The sequence below is a fragment of the Dendropsophus ebraccatus genome, chromosome 15, assembly GCF_027789765.1.
Source record: "Dendropsophus ebraccatus isolate aDenEbr1 chromosome 15, aDenEbr1.pat, whole genome shotgun sequence".
Taxonomy (NCBI): Eukaryota; Metazoa; Chordata; class Amphibia; order Anura; family Hylidae; genus Dendropsophus; species Dendropsophus ebraccatus.
Window position 1 is genome coordinate 9,655,490 of NC_091468.1, and position 27,542 is coordinate 9,683,031.

At 49.4% G+C, this 27,542-nt stretch overlaps 1 protein-coding gene across 1 annotated transcript; it reads right to left on the reverse strand.

Annotated features, from left to right (window-relative positions):
* RRP15 (ribosomal RNA processing 15 homolog) lies at window positions 1-25,165 on the reverse strand. The gene is made up of 5 exons (XM_069954694.1): window positions 25,079-25,165; window positions 17,721-17,971; window positions 17,049-17,146; window positions 15,738-15,927; window positions 1-851 (listed from the first exon to the last, which is right to left on the reverse strand). Exons 1-5 carry the CDS (start codon window positions 25,116-25,118, stop codon window positions 684-686), a joined length of 747 nt encoding a protein of 248 aa, XP_069810795.1. The 5' UTR covers window positions 25,119-25,165; the 3' UTR covers window positions 1-683.
* Window positions 25,166-27,542: the final 2,377 nt, after the last annotated feature.

Below are 27,542 nucleotides of genomic sequence, written 5' to 3' on the forward strand. Positions count from 1 at the left end.
TAGGGTTAAACTTTTAATGGATGTCATACACAGACCAGTGACCCCCACAATGCATCACTGCCGAAGGCCAAACCACAGTAGCTGAGCTGCTGCCCCCCTCTCCCCCACCAGGTACCAATTGTAATGGGAGAGCGTAGCATCCTTTGATAAATGCAGGTCAAGCTGTTTTCTGTTCTTCTAACCTTGGAGAGACATTAGTGAAAGCCAAGTAGTTACTTTCATGCAGGATAATGTGAAGCACAGCGCTGGAATCCGTTTCAAGCCAAGCCAGGCGACTCCTCCGGCTGCCAGGAACAGTAGACATGTTAAACCCATCTACCACACAAGGTGATGCCCGCAAGTCTATTACCCCCATCCAGACAAGGGGACGTGGAGGAAAAAGCCGGGCCATCGATACGGGAGACGACCCCTGGCACCGCTCCTCACTGCTATCCGGCAGGTTACGCTGTTTTGACTGCACAAGATATTTTGGAAAAATAAGTTGAAAAATTAAATATTTTGGAAAATATTTCAGATTCACGAACAAAACTGAAAAAAAAAAAAAAAAGTTTCTTCTGCATCGATTTCTATATTTTTAACAAGGCATTTGTGCAATGTCAGAAATGTTATGCATTCATAGAATGAAGAGTTTATCCAGGTCGGATACTGAGAGATAAGGTTGTATCTCTAGCTCTGCGTCCGCCTCATCTGTCGGAATCACTGCCGCTATCTTCCCGTTTGGCCCCGGGTTTGGATTTGGCGTTTACGTCTCCATCGTCGCTGTCCTTATCCCAGTCCTTCATAGACGCTCCCATCATGAAGTCATCACGCAGGATGTTCCATTCTGACGCCTGTCGTGTTGTTGCGGCAGCCTGGAAATAGATGAGTCCAAGTACAAGGTCAGCAGGGGGTATACGGCTCAGTGTAGCAGCGTATTACAGGTAAAGAGGTGCCTCTTATATAAAAGTAGTTGTGTATAGTGAGTGACGACAGTTAAAGGGGTACTCCAGAGGGAATTTTTTTTTTTAAATAGTGTTAGAAAGTTATACAGATTTGTGATTTACTTCTGTTAAAAAATCTCCAGTCCCCCAGTACTTATCAGCTGCTGTATGTCCTGCAGGAAGTGGTGTATTCTGTCCAGTCTGACACAGTGCTCTCTGCTGCCACCTCTGTCCATGTCAGGAACTGTCCAGAGCAGCAGCAAATCCCCATAGAAAAAATGCACTGTGTCAGACTGGAAAGAATACACCACTTCATGCAGGACATACAGCAGCTGATAAGTACTGCAAAGCTGGAGATTTTTAAGTAGAAGTAAATCTGTATAACTTTCCGATGCCAGTTACATAAATTCCCCTTTAAACTACGGTAATAAGAACAGAACTCAAAGATCTGAACATTTAAACTCTTCACTAGAGATTAGCGATCAATGTGTTTAGAACCAACACATTAGGTATAGATTTTGCTTGATGGGATTTGTTTTACATGAATCTGTTGAAGTAGTAGTCCCTCCAGAACAGTGAGCAGTAGAACATTCACTTTAACTCTGAGTTTATGGTCACATTGCCATATAGTCTACGAATGGTTAGGGATATAAATGGCAAATTGGGGGTTAAGCAGCAATGCTATTTGCATCCTCGCTTAAACTCCTCTTATTCTCTAGGCCAAGCATTCTGTCCCCTGCCCAGAAAATATTAACTGAGTGGTGAAGTAGAGCAGGTATACACACACAATATACAGGGGCAGGGATTCTTGCATCTTGACATGAGTCTTTGACACGTTGAATCCGTCTGGACAATCTTTATATTGTCCGGGTGGCCCATAGAAGATAGTGGCGGTCTGCTGCCGCTGCTTCTGTTATGTGGAGCCACGGACAGCAGACTGTCGTTATCGTTTTTTTTCAACATGTTGAAAGACAAGGATCAGCCGGCATTGTACATGTCGGCTGACCGCTGCCTTTTACAGGAGCTATTACACCAAGAGATTATCAACCGTAACGGCCGGTAATGTGCCAAATACGGACGATAATCACTTGGTGTAATACGGCCATAAAGCTATGTTTACACACAGTATTTTTCAACCAAAACCAGAAGTGGATTGAAAACACAGAAAGGCTATATTTACACACTTGAAATTAAGTGGATGGCCGTCATTTAATGGCAAACAACGGCCGTTGTTTTGAAATAACGGTAATTATTTGCTGTAAAATGACGGCCGTCCCATTCTTGGTTTTGGTTGATACTGACCAAAATACTGGCTGGTGTCAGATAAGATCATCCTGGCCGGTACTGCAGCACTGGCCCGATGATCTTTACGGACGCTGAATTCGGATGCGTGCGCACCCGCATCTGAACACCCCGCTGCACGCAATCGGGCGCGCGGCCGGAGCCGCACGCTCCATTGTGTGAACTGGCAGATTTTCTGCAGCCGCTATCTAGTGAAAAGCAGCCACAGAAAACTGACATGTCAGTTTCTTGCGGCGCCACTAGGGATCCCGCCGGAGTGTATATTCCTTAGAAAGTACCAATACGTAAGTTCCGTAGTAATCACAGTCGTTGTTACAACGACCGTAATTACTACGAAACTTACATAGTGGGAACATGGCCTAAAACTGCAAATAGTAGACGGAGGTGGGAGATGCAGCTGCATTCTGGAAGAGAAGGAGCAGCAGAAGTGAGGAGACATCCAATCGGCTGTTCAGCCCCCAAGTATCACAATAAGAGGAACCCACCCGCTCAGCTGGCAACAATAACAGTGGAACATCAGGATGGAGATCTAAGAAGAGGTGACCGAGAATTGTTAATTTATGGGGTGACAAGTAATGCTATGATAGGGTAATAGGGTCTCTTTGATTTTACTAGCACATACTCTCCATTCACCGACACACATTTCTATGACCTATGTGCTACGATGATACTGAACAAATAGTACAATACTGCTGCAAACAGTGTACGTGTGTGGCCGCCATTAAAAGCCATTTCAGATTTCCCTTTCATTTTCCCCCCTTTCTGTCGGGGGATCAGGAAGCGCTTCCATTGAAGCATGTAATCTGCATACAGAGGAGCATTCCTAGGCCCTTTCATAAAGATATTTCAAATGACCGTACAGTATGTTTAAACAATAACTGGACATTGCCAAAGCGTTAACGGGAGTACAGCTCGAGAGGATGAAACAACAGCGCCACCGTGTGGCTAATGGGGTGTCTCAACAATAGTTATCGAAAGAGGCTTTGATTTGCATATACAAGTCATTAAAGGGGTATCCCACTCAATCCCAACTTTTGTTGTGTTGCTGCCCATGGTGAGACTAACAATTCCTTCCATACTTGTTGTTATCTATTCAGTCTCCTTCCACCAGTTCTGAGCTGCAGCTTTCTGCTGAGACACAAAAATCTCTCCATCTCCCCCCTCCCCTCTGAGGTGGCTGATGTAAACAAGTCCCTGGCAGGCTTTATCTGCAACATTGTAGCTTCTTTGTAATGCTGGGAGGGTTAATCACAGTGAGTTCATCAGCAACTTGACCTCAGAATAACTCTCCCAACATTACAAAGAAGCTACAATGTTGCAGATAATTCCTGCCAGGGACTTGTTTACATCAGCTGTCTCGGAAGGGAGGGGGAGGAAAGGGAGACAGAGAGAAAAGCTCACACACAGATTTTTGTGTCTTCAACAAAAAACAGCAGCTCAAAACTGGGGGAGACTGAATAGATAATAACGAGTACAGAATTAATTGTTAGTCTCACCATGGGCAGCAACATATCAAAAGTTATGTTTGAGTGGAATACCCCTTTTATATCACTTTCTACTCCTCCCCCACTCCCCCCTTTTTCTGGACCGTCGAGACATGACGTAGCAACGCTAAGATCTCAATCTTTTCATCAAATAAATAAAACTATGATATTATATAGTGCCCATTCCTATAAGTGGGCGTGCAGTGGAGGGACACATTGGGTCTGGTGTACGGGATCCCACTCTATGACATCCATATGTTCTAATAAGATACACGTAGAAGGGGTTGTTGTCCTGAGATAACCCTCTGCAGCCACCAATACTGCTCGGAGGGATACAGTAGGCTTGGCAACACTTACAGCCATGAGGTATTGTCTTCTAGTAAAATCAGGCGCTAACAGTAGAAGCCACAATATGTACGTCTCTACAGAAGACAGATGATGGGTAGAGGCGAAAACCGAGACCTAGAATTATAGGCTTTGTAGCAGATAGCCTACGCGAGTCTGTCCATTCCTCCGCTACAGCTCCGAGACGTTCTGTGCTCTCCTAATAACGCTTTGGTATTCGCTTGTAAACAGAAGAAATCCAAGTGATAAACTTGTGTAAAAAGAGCTTTCCTTTATTTGTAGAATCCTGACACAATGCCAGCCTATAAAACATACTGGGGTCTTTTGTCTTCTCCAGCCCTCCTTCACAAACAGCAAAGATAAAGAGCCCAATCTATGTAAGGTTTTAGCTTCAAGCACCTGTTACAGATTCCGGGATGGCTCAGTCCTCCAGTGCAAATACTGGAAAGTCATAGCTAAGAATGCTACAGCCACATGATGGAGCCAACGCTGGGGTAAGGGTACTATTACATGGACCGCTAAAGGCCTGATCAATATTGTGAACGAGCAACGATCTGCTAGATTGACGCTCGTTTACTGGACCTATTAGATGGCCCGATAATGGTTTAGCTGGGGCTGCACGGACATCGTTCCGTGCAGCCCTTGCCCAAAGTTAATATATTACCTGTCCATGCTACCGGTGTTCTCCTGTGCTCTGACAGGCCGCTCTGAAGATGCAGAGATCGGAAGAGATGGCTCTTAGCTAAATTATGGATATCTGAAATATATGACCAGCTTACAATGCCCAATGCCTGTAATAACAGTAAGGGTATGTTCACACTGAGGAATAGGCAAGGAATCTGTTCTTAATTTTACGCATATTCTGCTTAAAGTTCTGCCCATAAAATATGTACAAAGCAATGTCCCATTGTGTTCAATGGGATTTCCGCTCTATCGTTTACAAAGTGGAATTTACGCTTTCCTCCCAAAGAATCGACATGTCAATTCTTAGGGTGGGTTCACACTGAGGAATAGGTAAGGCATTAGGTGAGGAATTGAAGAGGAATCCGCTCTTATTTCAGCTCTGTTGTTCACACTGCAGAATTTCCGAGCAGAGTTTTCTGCCCAAAGGATTGACATGTTAATTCTTTGGGCGGATTCTGCTAGAGCAGGGGTGGGGAACCTTTTCCATGTCGAGGGCCGGTCGGGCCTTAATAAAATCATTCGAGGGCCGCACTCAATGTTATACCGTGCGCGGCAGTTAGTGGCGTGGGTTTGCAGCACCCGAACAAGGCAAAGTATTGTTCCCCTAATGCCCCTGCTATTGTAGTTAACCCTCTGTGATGCCCCTTGTACCTGATTTGAATCCTTAGTGATGCCCCTGGTAGCCTAGTTAACCCCCCAGCCATGTCCCTGGTAGCCTAGTTAACTCCTCAGTCATGTCCCTGGTGGCCTAGTTAACCCCTCAGTCATGTCCCTGGTAGCCTAGTTAACTCCTCAGTCATGTCCCTGGTGGCCTAGTTAACCCCTCAGTCATGTCCCTGGTGGCCTAGTTAACTCCTCAGTCATGTCCCTGGTGGCCTAGTTAACCCCTAAGTCATGTCCCTGGTGGCCTAGTTAACCCCCCAGTCATGTCCCTTGTGGCCTAGTTAACCCCCCAGTCATGTCCCTGGTGGCCTAGTTAACCCCTAAGTCATGTCCCTTGTGGCCTAGTTAACCCCCCAGTCATGTCCCTGGTGGCCTAGTTAACCCCCCAGTCATGTCCCTTGTGGCCTAGTTAACCCCCCAGTCATGTCCCTGGTAGCCTAGTTAACCCCCCAGTCATGTCCCTGGTGGCCTAGTTAACCCCCCAGTCATGTCCCTGGTGGCCTAGTTAACCCCCCAGTCATGTCCCTTGTGGCCTAGTTAACCCCCCAGTCATGTCCCTTGTGGCCTAGTTAACCCCCCCAGTCATGTCCCTGGTAGCCTAGTTAACCCCCCCCCCAGTCACGTCCCTGGTAGCCTAGTTAACCCCCCCCCCCCCAGTCATGTCCCTGGTGGCCTAGTTAACTCCTCAGTCATGTCCCTGGTGGCCTAGTTAACTCCTCAGTCATGTCCCTGGTGGCCTAGTTAACCCCTCAGTCATGTCCCTGGTAGCCTAGTTAACCCCTCAGTCATGTCCCTGGTAGCCTAGTTAACCCCCCAGTCATGTCCCTTGTGGCCTAGTTAACCCCCCCTCCCCCAGTCATGTCCCTGGTGGCCTAGTTAACCCCCAGTGTCTGCCCCAAATGAAAAAAATAAACATCCCACTCACCTTTCCTCCGCTCCCACGCTGTCCAGGTCCTCTTCTCCCTCCTCTCTTCTGTGCCGGTCTTCTCCTGCAGGCGGCGCGCGATGAAATGACGTCATCGCGCGCGGCCCGCAGGAGTCAGAAGACGTGCGCCGCGCTGGTGAGGCAGGAGCCGGCATACAACACATCTTCCTGTGTCTGTGCCAGCTCCTGCCTCACCAGCGCGGCGCACGTCACAGGAGGGCAGGAGTCAGAAGATGTGCACCGCTCTGAGGGGAAGGAGCCGGCGCTCACAGCATCCTCCTGGCAGCTGTCACAGACACAGGAGGATGCCGTGTGTGTCGGCTCCTTCTCCTCCAGAGCGGCGCATGTCACAGGGGAGCCGCGGGCCACATCCGGAGGTGTCAGGGGCCGGATGCGGCCCGCGGGCCGGAGGATCCCCACCCCTGTGTTAGAGGAATCTTATAGAAGTCATTGGGGCTTGAATTCTGCTTCAATTCCAATTGCATTCTGCTCAAATTCCGCTCCGTTTCTGCCAAAGCTGAATAGGCAAGGAACTTTCCTCTTCAATTCCTCAATGTGAACCCACCCTCAGGGCAGATTCCGCTAGAGAAATCCCATAGAAGTCATTGGGGCTTTGAATTTCTGCTCCCTCTCCACGCCTATTCCGGAAGAGCTGAAGAGGAGGAAATTTCAAGCAGATAACTTTCCTCTCCAATTCCTCAGTGTGAACCCTAAGCTTTCGAAATATAGAGGATGGACTTATTCTTCTATACATCCTATGATCTGGTAAAGAAATTGAATTATTTGCCCTCATGTAAAACGTGATGGGTTTAGTAAAACAACCAAACACACCAGCAGGGGTCAAGTTAAAACGTGTGCCAACAGCAATCAACATGTACTTGATTGCCCCAGGTAGGGCGACATTTACTTTGGAGGTTCTGCTCGCAACCTACACTGCAGATCCTTTGACAAAAGAAAAGCATGTAGCACTGCTCAAAATGTCAAAAGAATTTATGCTTTGATGGAACCTAATGGGTCCACTTATAAGTCAATAAGGTTTATCTATTGGTCTATTGGATCTAGAATTATTACTTTAGTTTTTCTGCTTCTACGATGGAGTCTTCTCAGAGCCTTTGTCTTTTCATCAGGGCAGAATACGGCTACAATGAGCGTCCCTTGCGCTGGAAGACCAAACAAGTCTGAACATGGCAAAGCTTTCCCCAAGGCGATTCAGGATAAGCCATTTACCCAAATTAGGATGGACCTTCAGAGAGAATCTTTATCTTGTTTTGGTCAAACAGAATTGAAGATCAGATCTTTGAGAAAAAATTGAAAAGGAAGGCAGCGGCAACCAGAAACAATGGGGACAAGGACAATGACAGAAATCATGAACACATCATTGAGCTGGCTAAAAGACCCAATGACACAACATTAGGGAGAAACTCTTGACATGGTCAAGAGGAGTCTCGATGAACTCAATGGTTTTCACCAATATTTTAGGAGGACTAACACTACAGTATTTTATGTTTGGTTAGCTGTGTCAATTTGCTATAGCCTAAAGGACGGCTTTGAGCGTAAGAATATATTGTTATATGTACACAAGGAAGATAATGGATGTAATCCCTGACCACACAGAGCACTAAGGAAAGAGGAATCTCTGTTTACGCGAAATGTCAAGAGGTGCCAGGCTGCAAAGGCTCCAGAGCTCACCTATTAATCCTGCAATGGGGGAGACAATGAAAAGGGAGAACAGGAGACCACCCAGTGACTGAGCCACAACCGCAGAGATAGGGCTCCATGGGATAGTCGTATCATATCTATGGTATCCAAATAAATACTGCAATGATGAACCTGAACGATAACCTCCTATTCAGGTATCTGCACCTGCAAAGTGGGGATCTGACAATACTAATACCAAGTATAGAATCTAGAGGCTCTCCTAACTTCCAGATGATACAAGTTTTCTATTCATTTTTTGGTGAAACGGCCAAAATATAACTAAAACATTCACTGTGCAAAGCGGAATTTCAATGGAATGAATTATAGAAATCTTTGCTCCAAACTAAGATTAATTGAAAAACATTAAGGGGAATGGTAATCTTCATCATTTGTTAAATAGCTGGTCAACTACCAGCCATGGTCTATCTAATGTGTGGTCATCTTACGGTTCCTATTAGGTGAAGCAATTTTTAGTTTTCTCGCAAATTCTTTGTTTTATTGCAAACAAGTGCTTTTGCGAGCGACCTGAAATTATTCCCCATAATACACAGAGCGATAGCTATGATCGCAATGAAGAACAATGTGTACATACATTGAACGATTGGCAAACAATTAATAATGCTTTTATGGTCGGCTCAAAAGAGGCGATCAACGACTACAAACTTTCATTGATCTTTGCCTGCATACACACAGAAATATTATTGCTTAAATGGGACCTGTCACCCCGGCTGCTGGGGCGAAGCCCGTCCGACCTCATGGTGGAGCCCCTTATACTTAACCCCCTAAGTCCCAACGTCTGACACATCTCTGGTAAGCGCGAGCACGGCTTCCGACGGGGATTTTCTCGGCGGCGGGACAGGGTCCGGGACTTCAAGGAAGGGGTAAGTATAAGGGGCTCCACCGTGGGGTCGGGCAGGCTTTACCCCGGCAGTCGGGGTGACAGGCTTCCTTTAAACTCACCAAGGGGCCTATTCCACGGAGCGATAATTAGACTCTGTTCACACTGCAGTAGTTAGCACCCAACAGACCCATTAACAACTAATGGGGCCCCTCAGGGTGGTTTCCCCTCTAGGTACATCTTCTGTGAGCCACGATGGAGCGCCTACATGCATTACTTGGACAGCCATTTTTTTCAATGTTATATTGCCACTGCTAGAAAAATGTCCATCCAATAGCAGCTTCTTGTCATCTCCTGAGGTTAGAGAAGTAGGATTGGAGGCGATCGGCTGATCGGAAGGATACAATCCTTTGATAAAAAAAACTGTTTCAAGAATAATGGGCGGAGCATTATATGTTCGTTGAACCCTAGTGTCACGCTCCACCCTGTCGGCCTTGTAGTTGGCATAATGCAATGTATCCAGGGTGCTCCTTTAAGAGTCATTCATAGATAAAGTTAAAGAGAATGTACCATCAGGCACATCGCTGCTTTTTTATAATTTACCTTAATTGATCGCCACCGAAGCAGGGATTCCACAGGTGCTTTTTTTTTTTTTTAATGTTGCCTGGTTTACGCACTTGGCATCGGTCTTTTCGTGAGCAGCGGCCGCCCCCGCCTAGCGTGGAATTATGCCCTCCCCTCTGTGACACAGTTCCATTGATTCTAATGGAGCGGCGTCACAAAGGGGAGGGGGTTTCGTCACAGTGGGGGGTGCGAGCCTGTCACTATTGCTCCGGGCAGGACGGTGCTCTGGAAAAGACCAGAACTGGGCAGCGTTTTTAAAAAAAAGAGCGCACCACCCGCATCGTTGACACAATCTATTAAGGTAAAAAAAAAAAAAGAAAAAGCAGTGATGTACCTGATGGTACATTCAGTTTAAAAATGTTTAATAAATCTAAGGATTAGAAGTGGAAAAAAAAAGTTCCTAAAACAAAGGAGACAATTTGTTTTTAGCTTTAAAAACCTCCAAGTGTCCCAGCCCGTAACTTTATTTAACCTCAAGAAAACGATGAGCCAGTCGGCAGGAGGATTTAGCTAAAACATCTAACGTTTCCAGTAGCCAAGAACCAAGTCATCAAGAACACGAGCAACATGAGACCGGGTTATTATAAAATAAAACCAGAGCATGACATGAAAACGCTCCCATAGATGTATTACCCTCTTAGATGGAAGTGACTTCATAAACCCCCAAAATATGATTTCTGGAGCAGAGATCTTGGCAAACAAGCCGTGGAGGAACGTGTGTGTTTGATCTGATTCATTCTTCCCCAAAGGGCCACAAATAAATTAAATGCTGTGGACCGAAAAACCAGAACAGAGTAAAGACCCCGGGAAAGACAGTGACAGGGAAAAAAAGCAATAGGTTGAATAAGGATAAGGCAATACCTTGATAAAAACACTGGAAGATATGAAAGGAGAACACTGGCCCAAGTCCCAAATATAATGAACACCATATGGGCATTCAATGACTTCTATATCGCACTCAAGGGTGAAGGGGCAAATATTCACCAGATGCCTATGTACTATGCTACTATGTGTAAACACTAGTGGAAAGACCACTGTGGGTGTTCAATGGGATTGTTCACCCCCCAAAAAAATTTCTTTCAAATCAACTTGTCCCAGCAAGTGCCAGACATTTACTTCTAATAAAAAAAAAAATCTCCAGTCTATCAGTACTTATCAGCTGCTGTATATCCTGCAGGAAGTGGTGTATCCTCTCCAGTCTGACACAGTGCTCTCTGCTGCCACCTCTGTCCATGTCAGGAACTGTCCAGAGCAGTAGAAAATCCCCATAGAAAACCTCCCCTGCTCTCCAGACTGGAAAGCATACACCTCTTCCTACTGGACGTACAGCAGCTGATAAGTACTGGAAGACTCAAGATTTTTAATAAAAGTAATTTACCAATCTCTGGCAACAGCTGATTAAAAAAAATGGTAAATGACGCTTTTAAAGGGGTTATCCAGTGTTTAAAAAGTTTTTATATATTGCTGGCCTGTTGGTAAACATAATATGTTGTACTTACCTCTCTACTGTCCCCCACTGACTGTGGCTCCGATACTTCAGAGTGGAGTGACAGCCCACTCAGCCAATCACTGTAGCTGAGCTGCAGTCGGGGGGACTGGCAACACCGCATCGAGACACCGAGGGAGAGCGGAGAGGTAAGTATAACATGTTTATTATGTTTACCAAGAGCGCACCAAAAAATGTAAACACTAGATAATCCTTTTAACCTGGAAGGAAGATGGGCAGGGGGCAATTTATGGGTCAGGTTAGCTTTTTCTTTTCCCCTATGTAGGTCTTGTTTTTGTATGTCTAGCCATTATTCTGCATGAGGCTATGTTCCCACGGCATTTGGCAATTTATTTGCTTTTGATCAGTTTGCAGTTGAACGTGGTTAGTTCTATGGTGTGCAATAGGTGGCAGCATGTAACTTTCCCTTCAGGAGGAGAGGTATTTTGCATATGTTATTCCCATGGGGCATTGCCCAGTCTATAGCAGTGATGGCAAATGTATGGCACACATGCTAGATGTAGCGCTCAGAGCTCTCTCTGCTGCCATAGACCGCTCGCTAAAAAGAGAATGCAGGACAGCTGTCCCAGATCCCCGGGGTGAGTGAGTGCAGGCCTCATGTCCGTAGCTTACACTTACAGGCCGTAACCTCTGCCCTGATGCAGGTGCGATGACGTCCAGTCCATAGCGAATCACTCTTGGTATTAGCCATGTGCTCTTATACACGCCATGAATTATTTTCAGGCTCCTCCTCAGTAATATTCGTACTACCTTGGGGTGTTCCGGGCAGACTACCCATTCTTGGTGAGCTTGTCTGATGTTCTTGTAAACCTAAATGGACAACTCCGGGCTGGGTAATTCTTTTCTAAATGTGTCGGGGAGGCTGAAAGCAATAACGTGCTCTCACCTGCCAGGCTCCAGTGCTGATTCTGCGTACCACCGCTCCATTCCCTGGCCGCCTTCTAGTTAGAGAGGGGACCTGGGTCATGATGTGTCAGAGCCCCTCAGCCAGTCACAGATTGTAACAGGGTCCTGCCTCAGCTGCTGACTGGCTGAGCGGACCTGATATGTCACGATCCAGGTCCTCCCTCTAACCAGGAAGCGGCTGAGGACCCGGGGGATCGGAGAAGCGGTATGCGGCATCAGCGCTGGAGCAAGGGAGATGAGTGCATGTTATTCCTTTCAGACGCTCGTCCACTTTTACAAAAAATTGCCCTGCCTGCAGTTGTCCTTAAAGGGAATCTGTCACTAGGTGTATTACTTACATGATTCTAAGTTACTGCCTATACACAGCATGAATAGATAACTGCCAATCAGCAGCTGGTGGGCGGAGTTTTCTGCTTCTCATGAATATCCAGGACTACTGGGCTCATGCACATAATGGAGAGGACTACTTATTGTCCATGTTATTCAGGAGGAGATCTCTGGAACAGCTGCATAGAACAATGTAAGCGATCCATCATTCTGTTCAGCTTCTCACTAGTTTATGCTACTCTGAGATAGGACACCATAAACCTACTGACAGAGTCTCTTTAAATAAATGACGGTTGCCATACCTATAACCTCCCCCCCCCCCCAAAAAAAAAAAAGAAAAAAAAAAAAAAAAAAAAAGCTACCACCAATATTGTATCCAAGAGAAGAGAAAGAAAAACCTTCTACAAATGAGCTGAAGTGCTATGTGATGCGGAGGTACGGACTAACGTTAATGTGATCCTGATGAACATGCAGGCAGGCGCTCTTGGCTCTAGATGTGACGCGACGATCGTAAAAAACAAAGTTAATGAAATCCAAAGCTGGAGACGGCACAATTTATAATAAACTCTTTCAAGGTGTACGGGGAGCGCTAATGTAGATAAAGCAGGAGCTGCCGAATACACACTCGTTCCCCAAGCCTAAAGAAAACTGCAACATAACGTACGGATCCGATCGCTAACAACCTTATAACTGAGGACGGAAAGATGATTACTCACAGCAGAGGGTTTGCTACAATTGTATCCATTTATATCTTAGATCCACACTGTAGAATAGTGAGGAGAGTCCGGCTCACAGGGGATTTCCTAGACTGGAAGCAAATCCTCAAATGTCAAAGGTTTTAGGTTTGTAAGGGATGTAAAGCGGCCAGAAATCCAGTGTAGTCCATAAAGAAAACCAAAGGATTCTATCACTTTAAGTTAACCATTGAGCCGCTCTATGTAGATCCTGGGTTTACAAGAGAATGCAGTGGATTCCATTCCATGTGATCATGTCAGCCAATCGCATCGGTAGTTACAATCAGCAGAATTATGACTGCAGCTCTGGATGTATAATATAGGATGTAATTCGGGATCAGTACAGAATAAGTAATGTATGTACACAGTGACCCCACCAGCAGAATAGTGAGTGCAGCTCTGGAGTATACAGGATGTAACTCAGGATCAGTAATGCTTTATACAGTTACTCATTATTTCCATTAGTGAGCTGTAAATGATACACGTACACCACTGAGCATGACCAAAGTTACAGAAAAATACGGTAATCTCTAAATTTTTTCCACTTTCCCCGACATCACAAAGGTCAGTCAATGGGCCCACTATGATGCATAATGCTGCAATATAACACTGTCACCTCTCAGACCCATAAAACGTTGGGATGTGACTAGTCCCATTCAGCTCTGACCTTTTATTTCGCTCCCAATAACTCTATGGTTATTACCACAGCCTCATACTACAACCCCTCCAATCTGCACATAGGAGTGAAGGGTAGTCTAAAACTTTCCCCTGTACCTGATACAAGACGCCACCGCGGCAGATGAGATGCGTCGGGTCAGGGAAGACTTTTAGAAAGTAAGAAAAGTTGCAATGTTACAGTATAAGGTGGAGCCCCCCTTTAAATGTTAAAAGCTTCCCAGCAGCCGGAGCCTTTGAAGTAACCTTTCCATATCGGGCGTCTGATTCAGAGTATCTGTTATTGAAAGACATAAAACCCTTCGATGATAAAGTAACCATCGGCGTGGCCAGAGTACACACAAACAAAAACCATATGACAATATGTTTATGTGGTAATTGGATCAAGGACGGCTTCCTGGCATCCAAAAAGCACTTAGACGGAGAAGAAGAAGAAAAAAAGAAAACCCACCGAGGTAGAAAGGGGGCCAAGTGCATCCCCCGCCTGGGCCAGCGCACATCAAAGTGTAAACAGCAACACTCCGATAGCACCGGCTCCGCACACTCTGTTACTGCCGCACCACCAGGGAACATTTGTTTTTTAGATCTCGGCTATTACCGAACACAAACCACACAAACATTTTCCAGCGGAGGACTCGGGCAGGGGATTTGCAGGGGGAGTTCAGATGGAAGGAAAACTGGGCCCATTATTAGAAGCATTAGCTCATGAGAGGCGCCGCTCCGTGCCAAGGCGATTTAAAGAAAACCCAGTTGCCTACTAGGCACTTTTTTAGGAGGACGTTTACAGCACATTCTGTACAGAGCCGAGAAGTGAAGGAGGGGTCGGGGGGGATGGACGGACCCTGGTGCTGCTTACAGCTGAATGCAGTATTTACCTGAAAAGAACAAGCTAGGCTTCTTAACATCTGGACAGTTTAACCCCTTGACACTACAATGTGATTAACGCGTTACTGTCACTTTAACAAAGAAGAAAAAACTTTTAGACATGTCAAAAGTTTTGAACGGTTGGGGGCTGGGTTGTTCGGACCCCCATTAATTGCTAAAAACCAAAGTTGCGGAGGCGTGTTACTCTCATCTCCATCCAGCAATTTGTGCGCGCCACAACACAATGACATGATATGTCAAAAGTTTTTAAAGTGACAGTAACTCTTTGCAGGTTCAGGGGAACCCTGCTCCATATGTGGTGGGTATCTTCTAAAAGTGACCAATTAAAGGGGTAGTTCACCCTTAAATTTTTATCTTTCAAATCAACTGGTGCCAGGGATTTGTAATTTAACTTTACATAAAAAAAAGTCAAGTCTTCTGGTACTAATCAGCTGCTATTTGCCCTGCAGGAAGTGGTGTACTCATTCTAGTCTAGAGAGCAGGAGAAGATTTCTATGAGGTTTTGCCCTGCTCTGGACAGTTCCTGACATGGATGGAGGTGGCAGCAGAGAGCACTGTGTCAGACTGAATAGAACACACCACTTTATGCAGGACATACAACAGCTGATAAGTACTGGAAGACTGGAGATTTTTTTAACAAAAGTAAATCTCAAGTCTAAAGTAGATCCTTTAAGAATAGGTCACTAAGTTGTCAGAACTTCCAGCAGAATTGGTTTGTAGGACATCTGCACCCAAACCCCGAACCCTGGGAAGGAGCTTCCTCTATGATGATTTAACCAGTTATGGCAGCTATCAAGGATAACTATTATTATTATTATCCATGCCAAGTCTTTGTGATACGTTCACCTGAATGGTGACAGTGTCGCAGTCACATCTATTTTTGCCATTATTACACGAGGCCAAACACACAGGAGATACCTGCCCTGAACCCGAACAGAAGAAACTGCTTTACTGTCATTTCAAAGGCACCACTGCCCCCTGCAGGCCAAGCTGTAATACTGCTCATATAAGAGGAGAGAGATTAGGATTTGCTTATATCAACAACCCGGCTATAATAATATAAATTATGCCCGCCCAGTAATATATAATAATGTAAAGATGACTGGATGCGTTGATTGTATAGGTATATAGTGTATTAATGTGTGTATATATATATATATATATATATATATATATATATATATATATATATATATATTACAACAGCAGACAGAACGCACCTTTTTCGCCCCGTGTCGCTCCCCAGCCTCGCCTTTGCTCTCCTGCCCTCTCAGAACGTGAATGAAGTCTTTCTTTGACACGGACGCCATGAGTTTGCTCTTCTTCCTTTCGGAGCGCCCAACCTCTTTCATCTTATCGCTCATGTTACCCTGGTGGGTTCTCACAGCGTTGAATAGCTGTACGACACCTCTGTGGGGAAAGAATGCAAGTAACAGGTCGGTAATAGACAGTCCTGGGGACAGGCCATATACAGTATGTCTGCAGGCAGAATAACCCTTTAATTTCACCAAACTGGTCTGTAAGCTGCACATGGGCGTCCGGGCAGCCATAGGAATCTGCCTCCTGGTCACTCCAGAAGTGTCTACAATCATCATATAAGCATTAGAAGTGGAGTAATGGAAGATGGCGCCTGGTCTGATGGGTCACGTTCTCCATCATGTGGACGGCCGGGGGTGGTTGTGTCACTGGTGAAGAGATGGACTATGGGAGGAAGACAAGATGGCGGGGCCGTGTGATGGGCAATGTTCTGCTGGAGACCTTGTGCCTAAGTATCATGTGTATGTTACTGTGATACATACCAGCTACCTAACCATTATATACACCAAGTTACCCCCTTCATGGCAGCGGGACCCCCTAATGGAAGCAGGACTCCCTAATAGCAGTGGTCAGCAGGATAATGCCCCGGGGGGGAATATCACAGAGCTATGATGGTCATATCACAGGGTTATATGGTCCTGGGCCCCAGGGGTCACATCAAAGGGTTATGAGGGTCCGAGCCCCAGGGGTCACATCACAGGGCTATGAGGGTCCGAGCCCCAGGGGTCACATCACAGGGCTATGAGGGTCCGAGCCCCAGGGGTATGAGGGTCCGGGTCTTGGGAGTCACATCACAGGGCTATGAGTGTCCGAGCCCCAAGGGTCACATCACAGGGCTATGAGGGTCCAAACCCCAGGGGTATGAGGGTCCGGGTCTTGGGAGTCACGTCACAGGGCTATGAGGGTCCGGGTCTTGATGGGTCAGAGAATGAGGGGGAGGGCACAACTATTAGAATGTTAGTTTTAATGTTATGGCTGATCCTGCTATGTGTGTATATATATATTTATACACACACAAACCTCTTATCTTCTCCTCTCGGACCCCTCTGTTCCTCGTATTCTCCTTACATAAATCTTACGGCTCCTCTGCGGCTGATCTCGGGATCTCTCTTATTGGAACCAGATTACGCACAACGTCCCATCTTTAATATCAGTTTTGAAAAAAAAATGAGGAGACATAAAAGGAAGCGGAATAGAGATGATTTCTCTTTTACCTTGTAGCAATCCTCTGCAGATTCCGCTCGGCTTCTCGGTCTTTAACCACATCTGGCTTGACTCTGCACATCATCTCCCACTGTCGCTTCTTATCAAACTGCGATAGAAGGGAGAACGTCAGGCAGCGGCAGGCGCGTGGAGCGGGAGACACATGAAATGACTGACCGTTCAAATAAAAAACATTGGGCTGCCTCATAGGCTAAAGGAAGGGCTTTGTCTACGGATTAAAAGGGTTGTTCACTAAATCAAATCAATTGGTGCCAGAAATATTTAATTTACTGCTATTAGAAAATCTCCAGTCTTCCAGTACCTATCAGCTGCTGTATGTCCTGCAGGAAGTGGTGGATTATTTCTAGTCTGGAGAGCAGGAGAGGTTTTCTGTGGGGATTTGCCGCTGCTCTGGACAGTTCCTGACATGGACAGAGGTGACAGCAGAGAGCACTGTGTCAGACTGGAAAGAATACCCCACTTCCTGCAGGACATACAGCAGCTGATAAGTACTGGAAGACTGCAGTTTTTTAAATAGAAGTAAATTACAAATCTCAGCCACTTTCTTGCACCAGTTGATTTGAGGAAATTATTTGCACTTTCCCGGCCTCTTCCCTCAGCCACTGGTACCCGGTCTGTGTCCTCAGAAGCAGCATTGGCGCTCACCCACGGGTTCTACCCACCTCTTTCTTTTTCTCCAGTCGCTCCTGCTTCTCTTTTTCCTTCTCTTTTTGCAGCGCTTTACTTTTCACCAGGATGGTGCCGGCCTTGTCAGAGGGGGTTTTCTTGTTGAGGATTTTGGCCATGGCCTCCGCCCAGCCCTGGTTCGGGTCCTGGGACTCTGCTTCATCGTCGCTTTCATGGTCAGAGGCTTCTGGATCGTCTCCTCCATCTGAAGAAAAACTATCGTCTGCAAAATCTGATTCTTCAGAACCTAAGAAATAGATTATAATAATATATATCCATCCATAGAGTAGTGTAATACAAGACAGGGTCATCCTTTAAAGGAAAAAAAAAAAAGAGGTTTCAAATGAACCAGAGACAGAAAGTTATACAGATTTGTATATTACTTCTATTTAAAAATCTCCAGTCTTCCAGTATTTATCAGCTACTGCATGTCCCGCAGGAAGTGGTCTGACACAGTGCTCTCTGCTGCCACCTCTGTCCATGTCAGGAACTGTCCAGAGCAGGAGAGGTTTTCTGTAGGGATTTGCGGCTGCTCTGGACAGTTCCTGACATGGACAGAGGTGGCAGCAGAGAGCACTGTGTCAGACTGGACAGAATACACCACTTCCTGCAGGACATACAGCTGCTGAGAAGTACTGGAAGACTGGAGATTTTTAAATAGAAGTAAATTACAAATCTATATAACCTCCTGAAACCAGCAGATTTGAAAGAAAAATATTTTGCCGGAGTACCCCTTTAATATTAATACTTGCTTTACAGAATTATAATGCACATATATATTTAGTGATAACTTTGCAATGGTCACATGCGTGTTTCATATTCACCCTATGTAGCTGCAGTAATACATTGCTTCCTTATAATACATGAAATTACTGATCTTTATTTGTGAAACCTTTGAATGCTGTGAGATTTTCTATCTATACACCCTGAGAAACCCTGGCGATGTATCTCTCACATATACCAAGACGCATCATCATACAGACCATGAGCTCACAGCGAAGCTTCTACTACTGGTTACAGAGCAACAGTGACCTCTAGTGGATGCACAGAGTAATGCGGTGTGTGGGGCTGAGACACTGCAGCAAACCCTCAGGAGAGGAGATATCTGTGCAGGGGTGCTGGGTCACAGGGGATATGACCATTACACCTCTCGCTGGTGAGAACAATGTGTGTTTTATCCTCTGAATAGGAACAAAAACATTTCTATGCACGGACAGCTATGGCGTATAGTGGGGCGGCCGAGTGTATGTGCGACCATTCTATACAAATCTATGGGAGATGAGGAAACAGATAATACAGACTCATACAAAGAGGTCCGGACCCCGGCTGCAGCCACTGGACCCTCACAGATCTGACATTTACCCCTATGGTGGTGTGAACAGATCCTTATAACCATGGGCTGCTCTCAGTCCCAGTCATTGGGGTTAGGTTGAGAACTGACTTTAATTAAAGGGGTACTCCAGCATTTTTTTTCTTTCAAATCAACTTGTGTCACAAAGTTGTAATTTACTTCTTTTAAAAAAATCTCCAGTCTTCCAGTACTTATCAGCTGCTGTATGTCCTGCAGGCAGTGGTGCATTCTTTCCAGTCTGACACAGTGCTCTCTGCTGCCACCTCTGTCCATGTCAGGAACTGTCCAGAGCAGTAACAAATAGAAAACTGATCCTGCTCTTCAGACTGGAAAGAATACACCACTTCCTGCAGGATATACAGCGGCTGATAGGTAGTGGAAGACTTGAGACTTTTTAATAGATGTAAATTAGAAATCTATATAACTTTCAGGATACAGAGGACAGTGCTGCCCCTCCTGGAGGGGGAAATACAGAGGACACTGCTGCCCCTCCTGGGGGAGGAGATACAGAGGACACTGCTGCCCCTCCTGGGGGGAGATACAGAGGACACTGCTGCCCCTCCTGGGGGGAGATACAGAGGACACTGCTGCCCCTCCTGGGGGGGGAGATACAGAGTACACTGCTGCCCCTCCTGGGGGGAGATACAGAGGGCACTGCTGCCCCTCCTGGGGGGAGATACAGAGGGCACTGCTGCCCCTCCTGGGGGGAGATACAGAGGACACTGCTGCCCCTCCTGGGGGGAGATACAGAGGACACTGCTGCCCCTCCTGGGGGGGGGAGATACAGAGTACACTGCTGCCCCTCCTGGGGGGAGATACAGAGGGCACTGCTGCCCCTCCTGGGGGGAGATACAGAGGACACTGCTGCCCCTCCTGGGGGGAGATACAGAGGACACTGCTGCCCCTCCTGGGGGGGGGGGGGGGGAGATACAGAGGGCACTGCTGCCCCTCCTGGGGGGGGGGGGGGGGGAGATACAGAGGGCACTGCTGCCCCTCCTGGGGGGAGATACAAAGGGCACTGCTGCCCCTCCTGGGGGGAGATACAGAGGGCACTGCTGCCCCTCCTGGGGGGGGGGGGGGGGGGGGGGGGGGGAGATACAGAGGGCACTGCTGCCCCTTCTGGGGGGGGGGGGGGAGATACAGAGGACACTGCTGCCCCTCCTGGGGGGGGGGGGAGATACAGAGGACACTGCTGCCCCTCCTGGGGGGAGATACAGAGGACACTGTTGCCCCTCCTGAGGGGGGGGAGATACAGAGTACACTGCTGCCCCTCCTGGGGTGAGATACAGAGGGCACTGCTGCCCCTCCTGGGGGGAGATACAGAGGACACTGCTGCCCCTCCTGGGGGGACATACAGAGGACACTGCTGCCCCTCCTGGGGGGGACATACAGAGGACACTGCTGCCCCTCCTGGGGGGACATACAGAGGACACTGCTGCCCCTCCTGGGGGGACATACAGAGGACACTGCTGCCCCTCCTGGGGGGACATACAGAGGACACTGCTGCCCCTCCTGGGGGAGGAGATACAGAGGACACTGCTGCCCCTCCTGGGGGGTGGGGGAGGAGATACAGAGGACACTGCTGCCCCTCCTGGGGGGTGGGGGGGGAATCAGAGGACACTGCTGCCCCTCCTGGGGGAGGAGATACAGAGGACACTGCTGCCCCTCCTGGGGGGGAGATACAGAGGACACTGCTGCCCCTCCTGGGGGAGGAGATACAGAGGACACTGCTGCCCCTCCTGGGGGAGGAGATACAGAGGACACTGCTGCCCCTCCTGGGGGAGGAGATACAGAGGACACTGCTGCCCCTCCTGGGGGGGAGATACAGAGGACACTGCTGCCCCTCCTGGGGGAGGAGAAACAGAGGACACTGCTGCCCCTCCTGGGGGGGAGATACAGAGGACACTGCTGCCCCTCCTGGGGGGACATACAGAGGACACTGCTGCCCCCTCCTGGGGGGGGGGGGGGGGGGGGGAGATACAGAGGACACTGCTGCCCCTCCTGGGGGGGGGGGGGGGGAGATACAGAGGACAATGCTGCCCCTCCTGGGGGGGGGGGGGGGGGGGGGGAGATGCAGAGGACACTGCTGCCCCTCCTGGGGGGGGGGGGGGGGAGATGCAGAGGACACTGCTGCCCCTCCTGGGGGGGGAGATACAGAGGACACTGCTGCCCCTCCTGGGGGGGGGGAGATACAGAGGACACTGCTGCCCCTCCTGGGGGGGGGGGGGGGGGAGATACAGAGGACACTGCTGCCCCTCCTGGGGGGGGGGGGAGATACAGAGGACACTGCTGCCCCTCCTGGGGGGAGATACAGAGGACACTGCGGCCCCTCCGGGGGGGGGGGGGTGGGGGGGGGGAGATACAGAGGACACTGCTGCCTCTCCTGGGGGGGGGGGGGGGAGATACATAGGACACTGCTGCCCCTCCTGGGGGGGAGATACAGAGGACACTGCTGCCCCTCCTGGGGGGGGAGATACAGAGGACACTGCTGCCCCTCCTGGGGGGGGGAGATACAGAGGACACTGCTGCCCCTCCTGGGGGGGGGGGAGATACAGAGGACACTGCTGCCCCTCCTGGGGGGGAGAACAGAGGACACTGCTGCCCCTCCTGGGGGAGGAGATACAGAGGACACTGCTGCCCCTCCTGGGGGGGGGGGGGGGGGAGATACAGAGGACACTGCTGCCCCTCCTGGGGGGGGGGAGATACAGAGGACACTGCTGCCCCTCCTGGGGGGGAGATACAGAGGACACTGCTGCCCCTCCTGGGGGGGGGAGATACAGAGGACACTGCTGCCCCTCCTGGGGGAGGAGATACAGAGGACACTGCTGCCCCTCCCGGGGGGAGATACAGAGGACACTGCTGCCCCTCCTGGGGGGGGGGGAGATACAGAGGACACTGCTGCCCCTCCTGGGGGGGGAGATACAGAGGACACTGCTGCCCCTCCTGGGGGGAGATACAGAGGACACTGCTGCCCCTCCTGGGGGGGGAGATACAGAGGACACTGCTGCCCCTCCTGGGGGGGGAGATACAGAGGACACTGCTGCCCCTCCTGGGGGGGAGATACAGAGGACACTGCTGCCCCTCCTGGGGGGGAGATACAGAGGACACTGCTGCCCCTTCTGGGGGGGGAGATACAGAGGACACTGCTGCCCCTCCTGGGGGGAGATACAGAGGACACTGCTGCCCCTCCTGGGGGGGAGATACAGAGGACACTGCTGCCCCTCCTGGGGGGAGATACAGAGGACACTGCTGCCCCTCCTGGGGGGAGATACAGAGGACACTGCTGCCCCTCCTGGGGGGGGGAGATACAGAGGACACTGCTGCCCCTCCTGGGGGGGGGAGATACAGAGGACACTGCTGCCCCTCCTGGGGGGGGGGGGAGATACAGAGGACACTGCTGCCCCTCCTGGGGGGGGGAGATACAGAGGACACTGCTGCCCCTCCTGGGGGGGGGGGGGGAGATACAGAGGACACTGCTGCCCCTCCTGGGGGGGGAGATACAGAGGACACTGCTGCCCCTCCTGGGGGGGGAGATACAGAGGACACTGCTGCCCCTTCTGGGGGGGGAGATACAGAGGACACTGCTGCCCCTCCTGGGGGGGGGGGGGGGGAGATACAGAGGACACTGCTGCCCCTCCTGGGGGGGAGATACAGAGGACACTGCTGCCCCTTCTGGGGGGGGGAGATACAGAGAACACTGCTGCCCCTCCTGGGGGGAGATACAGAGGACACTGCTGCCCCTCCTGGGGGGAGATACAGAGGACACTGCTGCCCCTTCTGGGGGGGGGAGATACAGAGGACACTGCTGCCCCTCCGGGGGGGGGAGATACAGAGGACACTGCTGCCCCTCCTGGGGGGGGGGGGGGGGGGGAGATACAGAGGACACTGCTGCCCCTCCTGGGGGGGGAGATACAGAGGACACTGCTGCCCCTCCTGGGGGGAGATACAGAGGACACTGCTGCCCCTCCTGGGGGGGGAGATACAGAGGACACTGCTGCCCCTCCTGGGGGGAGATACAGAGGACACTGCTGCCCCTCCTGGGGGGGAGATACAGAGGACACTGCTGCCCCTCCTGGGGGGGGAGATACAGAGGACACTGCTGCCCCTCCTGGGGGGGGAGATACAGAGGACACTGCTGCCCCTCCTGGGGGGGGGGAGATACAGAGGACACTGCTGCCCCTCCTGGGGGGGGGGGGAGATACAGAGGACACTGCTGCCCCTCCTGGGGGGGGGGAGATACAGAGGACACTGCTGCCCCTCCTGGGGGGGAGATACAGAGGACACTGCTGCCCCTCCTGGGGGGGGGAGATACAGAGGACACTGCTGCCCCTCCTGGGGGAGGAGATACAGAGGACACTGCTGCCCCTCCTGGGGGGGGGGGGGGGGGGGAGATACAGAGGACACTGCTGCCCCTCCTGGGGGGGGGGGGGAGATACAGAGGACACTGCTGCCCCTCCTGGGGGGGAGATACAGAGGACACTGCTGCCCCTCCTGGGGGGGAGATACAGAGGACACTGCTGCCCCTTCTGGGGGGGGAGATACAGAGGACACTGCTGCCCCTCCTGGGGGGGGGGGGGGGGGAGATACAGAGGACACTGCTGCCCCTCCTGGGGGGGAGATACAGAGGACACTGCTGCCCCTTCTGGGGGGGGAGATACAGAGAACACTGCTGCCCCTCCTGGGGGGAGATACAGAGGACACTGCTGCCCCTCCTGGGGGGAGATACAGAGGACACTGCTGCCCCTTCTGGGGGGGGGAGATACAGAGGACACTGCTGCCCCTCCTGGGGGGGGAGATACAGAGGACACTGCTGCCCCTCCTGGGGGGGGGGGGGGGGGGGGAGATACAGAGGACACTGCTGCCCCTCCTGGGGGGGGAGATACAGAGGACACTGCTGCCCCTCCTGGGGGGAGATACAGAGGACACTGCTGCCCCTCCTGGGGGGGGAGATACAGAGGACACTGCTGCCCCTCCTGGGGGGAGATACAGAGGACACTGCTGCCCCTCCTGGGGGGGAGATACAGAGGACACTGCTGCCCCTCCTGGGGGGGGAGATACAGAGGACACTGCTGCCCCTCCTGGGGGGGGAGATACAGAGGACACTGCTGCCCCTCCTGGGGGGGGGGAGATACAGAGGACACTGCTGCCCCTCCTGGGGAGGAGATACAGAGGACACTGCTGCCCCTCCTGGGGGGGAGATACAGAGGACACTGCTGCCCCTCCTGGGGGGGGAGATACAGAGGACACTGCTGCCCCTCCTGGGGGGGGAGATACAGAGGACACTGCTGCCCCTCCTGGGGGGGGGAGATACAGAGGACACTGCTGCCCCTCCTGGGGAGGAGATACAGAGGACACTGCTGCCCCTCCTGGGGAGGAGATACAGAGGACACTGCTGCCCCTCCTGGGGGGAGATACAGAGGACACTGCTGCCCCTCCTGGGGGGGGGGGGGGGGAGATACAGAGGACACTGCTGCCCCTCCTGGGGGAGGAGATACAGAGGACACTGCTGCCCCTCCTGGGGGGAGATACAGAGGACACTGCTGCCCCTCCTGGGGGGGGGGGGAGATACAGAGGACACTGCTGCCCCTCCTGGGGGAGATACAGAGGACACTGCTGCCCCTCCTGGGGGGGGGGGGAGATACAGAGGACACTGCTGCCCCTCCTGGGGGGGGGGGGGAGATACAGAGGACACTGCTGCCCCTCCTGGGGGGGGGGGGAGATACAGAGGACACTGCTGCCCCTCCGGGGGGGGGGGGGGAGATACAGAGGACACTGCTGCCCCTCCTGGGGGGGGAGGAGATACAGAGGACACTGCTGCTATGTAACTAGTCACCTTAGATAAACTCTCTGCTGCTGCTCCCCAGGTAAGGCCACCACTCGTGCACCCACATAGCATTCTGGGACATGTAGTTCTACAAGATACACTTGTCATTCACGGTTCCCAGACAGAACAGCCCTTCAGCCCTGTACACCTAGACGGCGCCCCCGGCCCGCTGCCCATACCTGCAGGGCTGCCCCGCTCCGCTGCTACTTCAGCTGCCATAGCTGCCCAGGATCACACACGTGCTGAGAGTACCGCTTCCGGTGGGTGGGCGTGGTCCCGGTTCACTTCCTGTCTGTGCGGCTCCCTCGCCGCCATCTTTGATTCGGGAATCCTGCTTCCGCTGCTCTGTCGCCATCTGGTGGTGAGTACACGCTGGTGTTCCAGTCACCTTTTTTCTTGTTTGTGTTTAGTGATTATTTGATATTTTCAGCGGGTTTTGCAGCTGTCAGTGACCCCTTAGTTACCCAGGATGCAGCAGGCTGAGGTAACGGAGTCCTCTGCTTTTTTATGGCCTCTCTTTTACTGCAGTCACGCTATCAGCACTTCACTAAAAGGTAGTCACGCTATCAGCACTAGAAATTGCAGTGCTCTTATATACCATGTATTACGGTAATAGCCAGGACTAGTTAGTTCCAGGCTTCAGAATGTGCCAGGACCATCATAGGGCGACACCTACATGTAAGACTAAAGAATGTCAACTCTTAACCCCTTCAGATCCATTCACCCACTGTTAACCCCTTCACATCCACTACAATCTAATTCATTTACTGTTAACCCCTTCAGCTCCGGGAATATTTTATTTTTTTCTAACTATATGTAAAACAATCCTAAAATTTTAGTGCTGCGGAATCTGTTGGTGCTATATAAAAAAAAATTATTGTTATTATTATATTAATTAAAATAATAATAATAATAATAATAATAATAATAATAAACACCTAAAAGAAAATAAATGTGTTTTGCGCCATTCCTGCACGTATAACCGCCTTAGGGTAGCTTTACATTACCGGATTCGCACGCTGCCAGTTTGCAGTGAAATTTGCTGTGAATCCTTGTACTGAGAAGGTCAATGGGGTTCCGCTTCTTGTGATGCATTAAATTTCGCCACATAATATTTAACACCTGAAAACCCGACTCATTGTAATTTATTTCTCTCATTTGTCTTATATATAGAAGAATCATTTTTACTGTAGGAATTCGGAGTAATGTGATGGTAAAGTGTCTATTTGGGGCTATATGTCGCATTTTTTGAAGTCCAATAAAATAAAAAAATCAAATTGTTATCCAATCTCGTTACTATATCCTAGAAGAGGGGTTACTGTTCTACAGATTCTGTGATTTTCAGACATTTTTTCTGTGGGATTTAGAGTAATGTGATGGGAAAATGTCTATTTGGGACTATATGGCGCAGTATTTGTATCACAATAAAATCACGAAATCAAATTGTTATCCAATCTCGTTACCATATCCTAGAAGAGGGGTTACTGTTCTACAGATTCTGTGATTTTCAGACATTTTTACTGTAGGGATTTACAAATAGACATTTTACCATCACATTACTGTAAATTTCAACAGAAAAAATGTCTGAAAATCACAGAACCTGTATGAGAGTAAGCGTTCTTCTAGGATATGGTAACGAGATTGGATAACAACTTGATTTCGTGATTTTATTGTGATACAAATACTGCGACATATAGCTCCAAATAGACACTTTACCATCACATTACTCCGAATTCCTACAGTAACAATGATTCTTCTATAAGACAAATGAGAGAAATAAATTACAATGCGCCGGGTTTTCAGGTGTTAAATATTATGTGGCGAAATTTAATGCATCACAAGAAGCGGAACCCCATTGACCTTCTCAGTACAAGGATTCACAGCAAATTTCACTGCAAACTGGCAGCGTGAAATCCGCTGCGAATCCGGTAATGTAAAGCTACCCTAAGGCGGTTATACGTGCAGGAATGGCGCAAAACACATTTATTTTCTTTTAGGTGTTAATTAGAATAATAATAATAATAATAATATTTTTTTATTTATATAGCACCAACAGATTCCGCAGCACTTTAAAATTTTAGGATTGTTTTACATATAGTTAGAAAAAAAAAATATTCCCGGAACTGAAGGGGTTAACAGTATATGAATTAGATTGTAGTGGATGTGAAGGGGTTAACAGTGGGTGAATGGATCTGAAGGGGTTAAGAGTTGACATTCTTTAGTCTTGTGTAGGTGTCGCCCTATGATGGTCCTGGCACATTCTGAAGCCTGGAACTAACTAGTCCTGGCTATTACCGTAATACATGGTATATAAGAGCACTGCAATTCCTGATAGCGTGACTACATTTTAGTGAAGTGCTGATAGCGTGACTGCAGTTCTCTTTTTATGTGGTGTCCAATGAGTCACTGTCATAGTACCCAATGATATGGCCAAATGCTGAGGCCCATAGTACTGCCCCATTATAGTACCAGACAGTGTGTCCCCTAATACTGCCCCATAACACTACCAGACAATGTGCCCAATAATACTGCCCCATAACAGTACCAGACAATGTGCCCAATAATACTGCCCCATAACAGTACCAGACAATGTGCCCCATAATACTGACCTATAACAGTACCAGCCAATGTGTTCCCTAATAC

Coding starts and splice junctions, on each gene's coding strand:
- RRP15 (XM_069954694.1), bottom strand. CDS start 25,118: ATGGCAGCTGAAGTAGCAGCGGAGCGGGGCAGCCCTGCAG. Junction 17,147..17,720: donor GACTGGAGAAAAAGAAAGAG/GTGGGTAGAACC, acceptor CTTCTATCGCAG/TTTGATAAGAAGCGACAGTG. Junction 852..15,737: donor AGCGACACGGGGCGAAAAAG/GTGCGTTCTGTC, acceptor ATCTATTTCCAG/GCTGCCGCAACAACACGACA.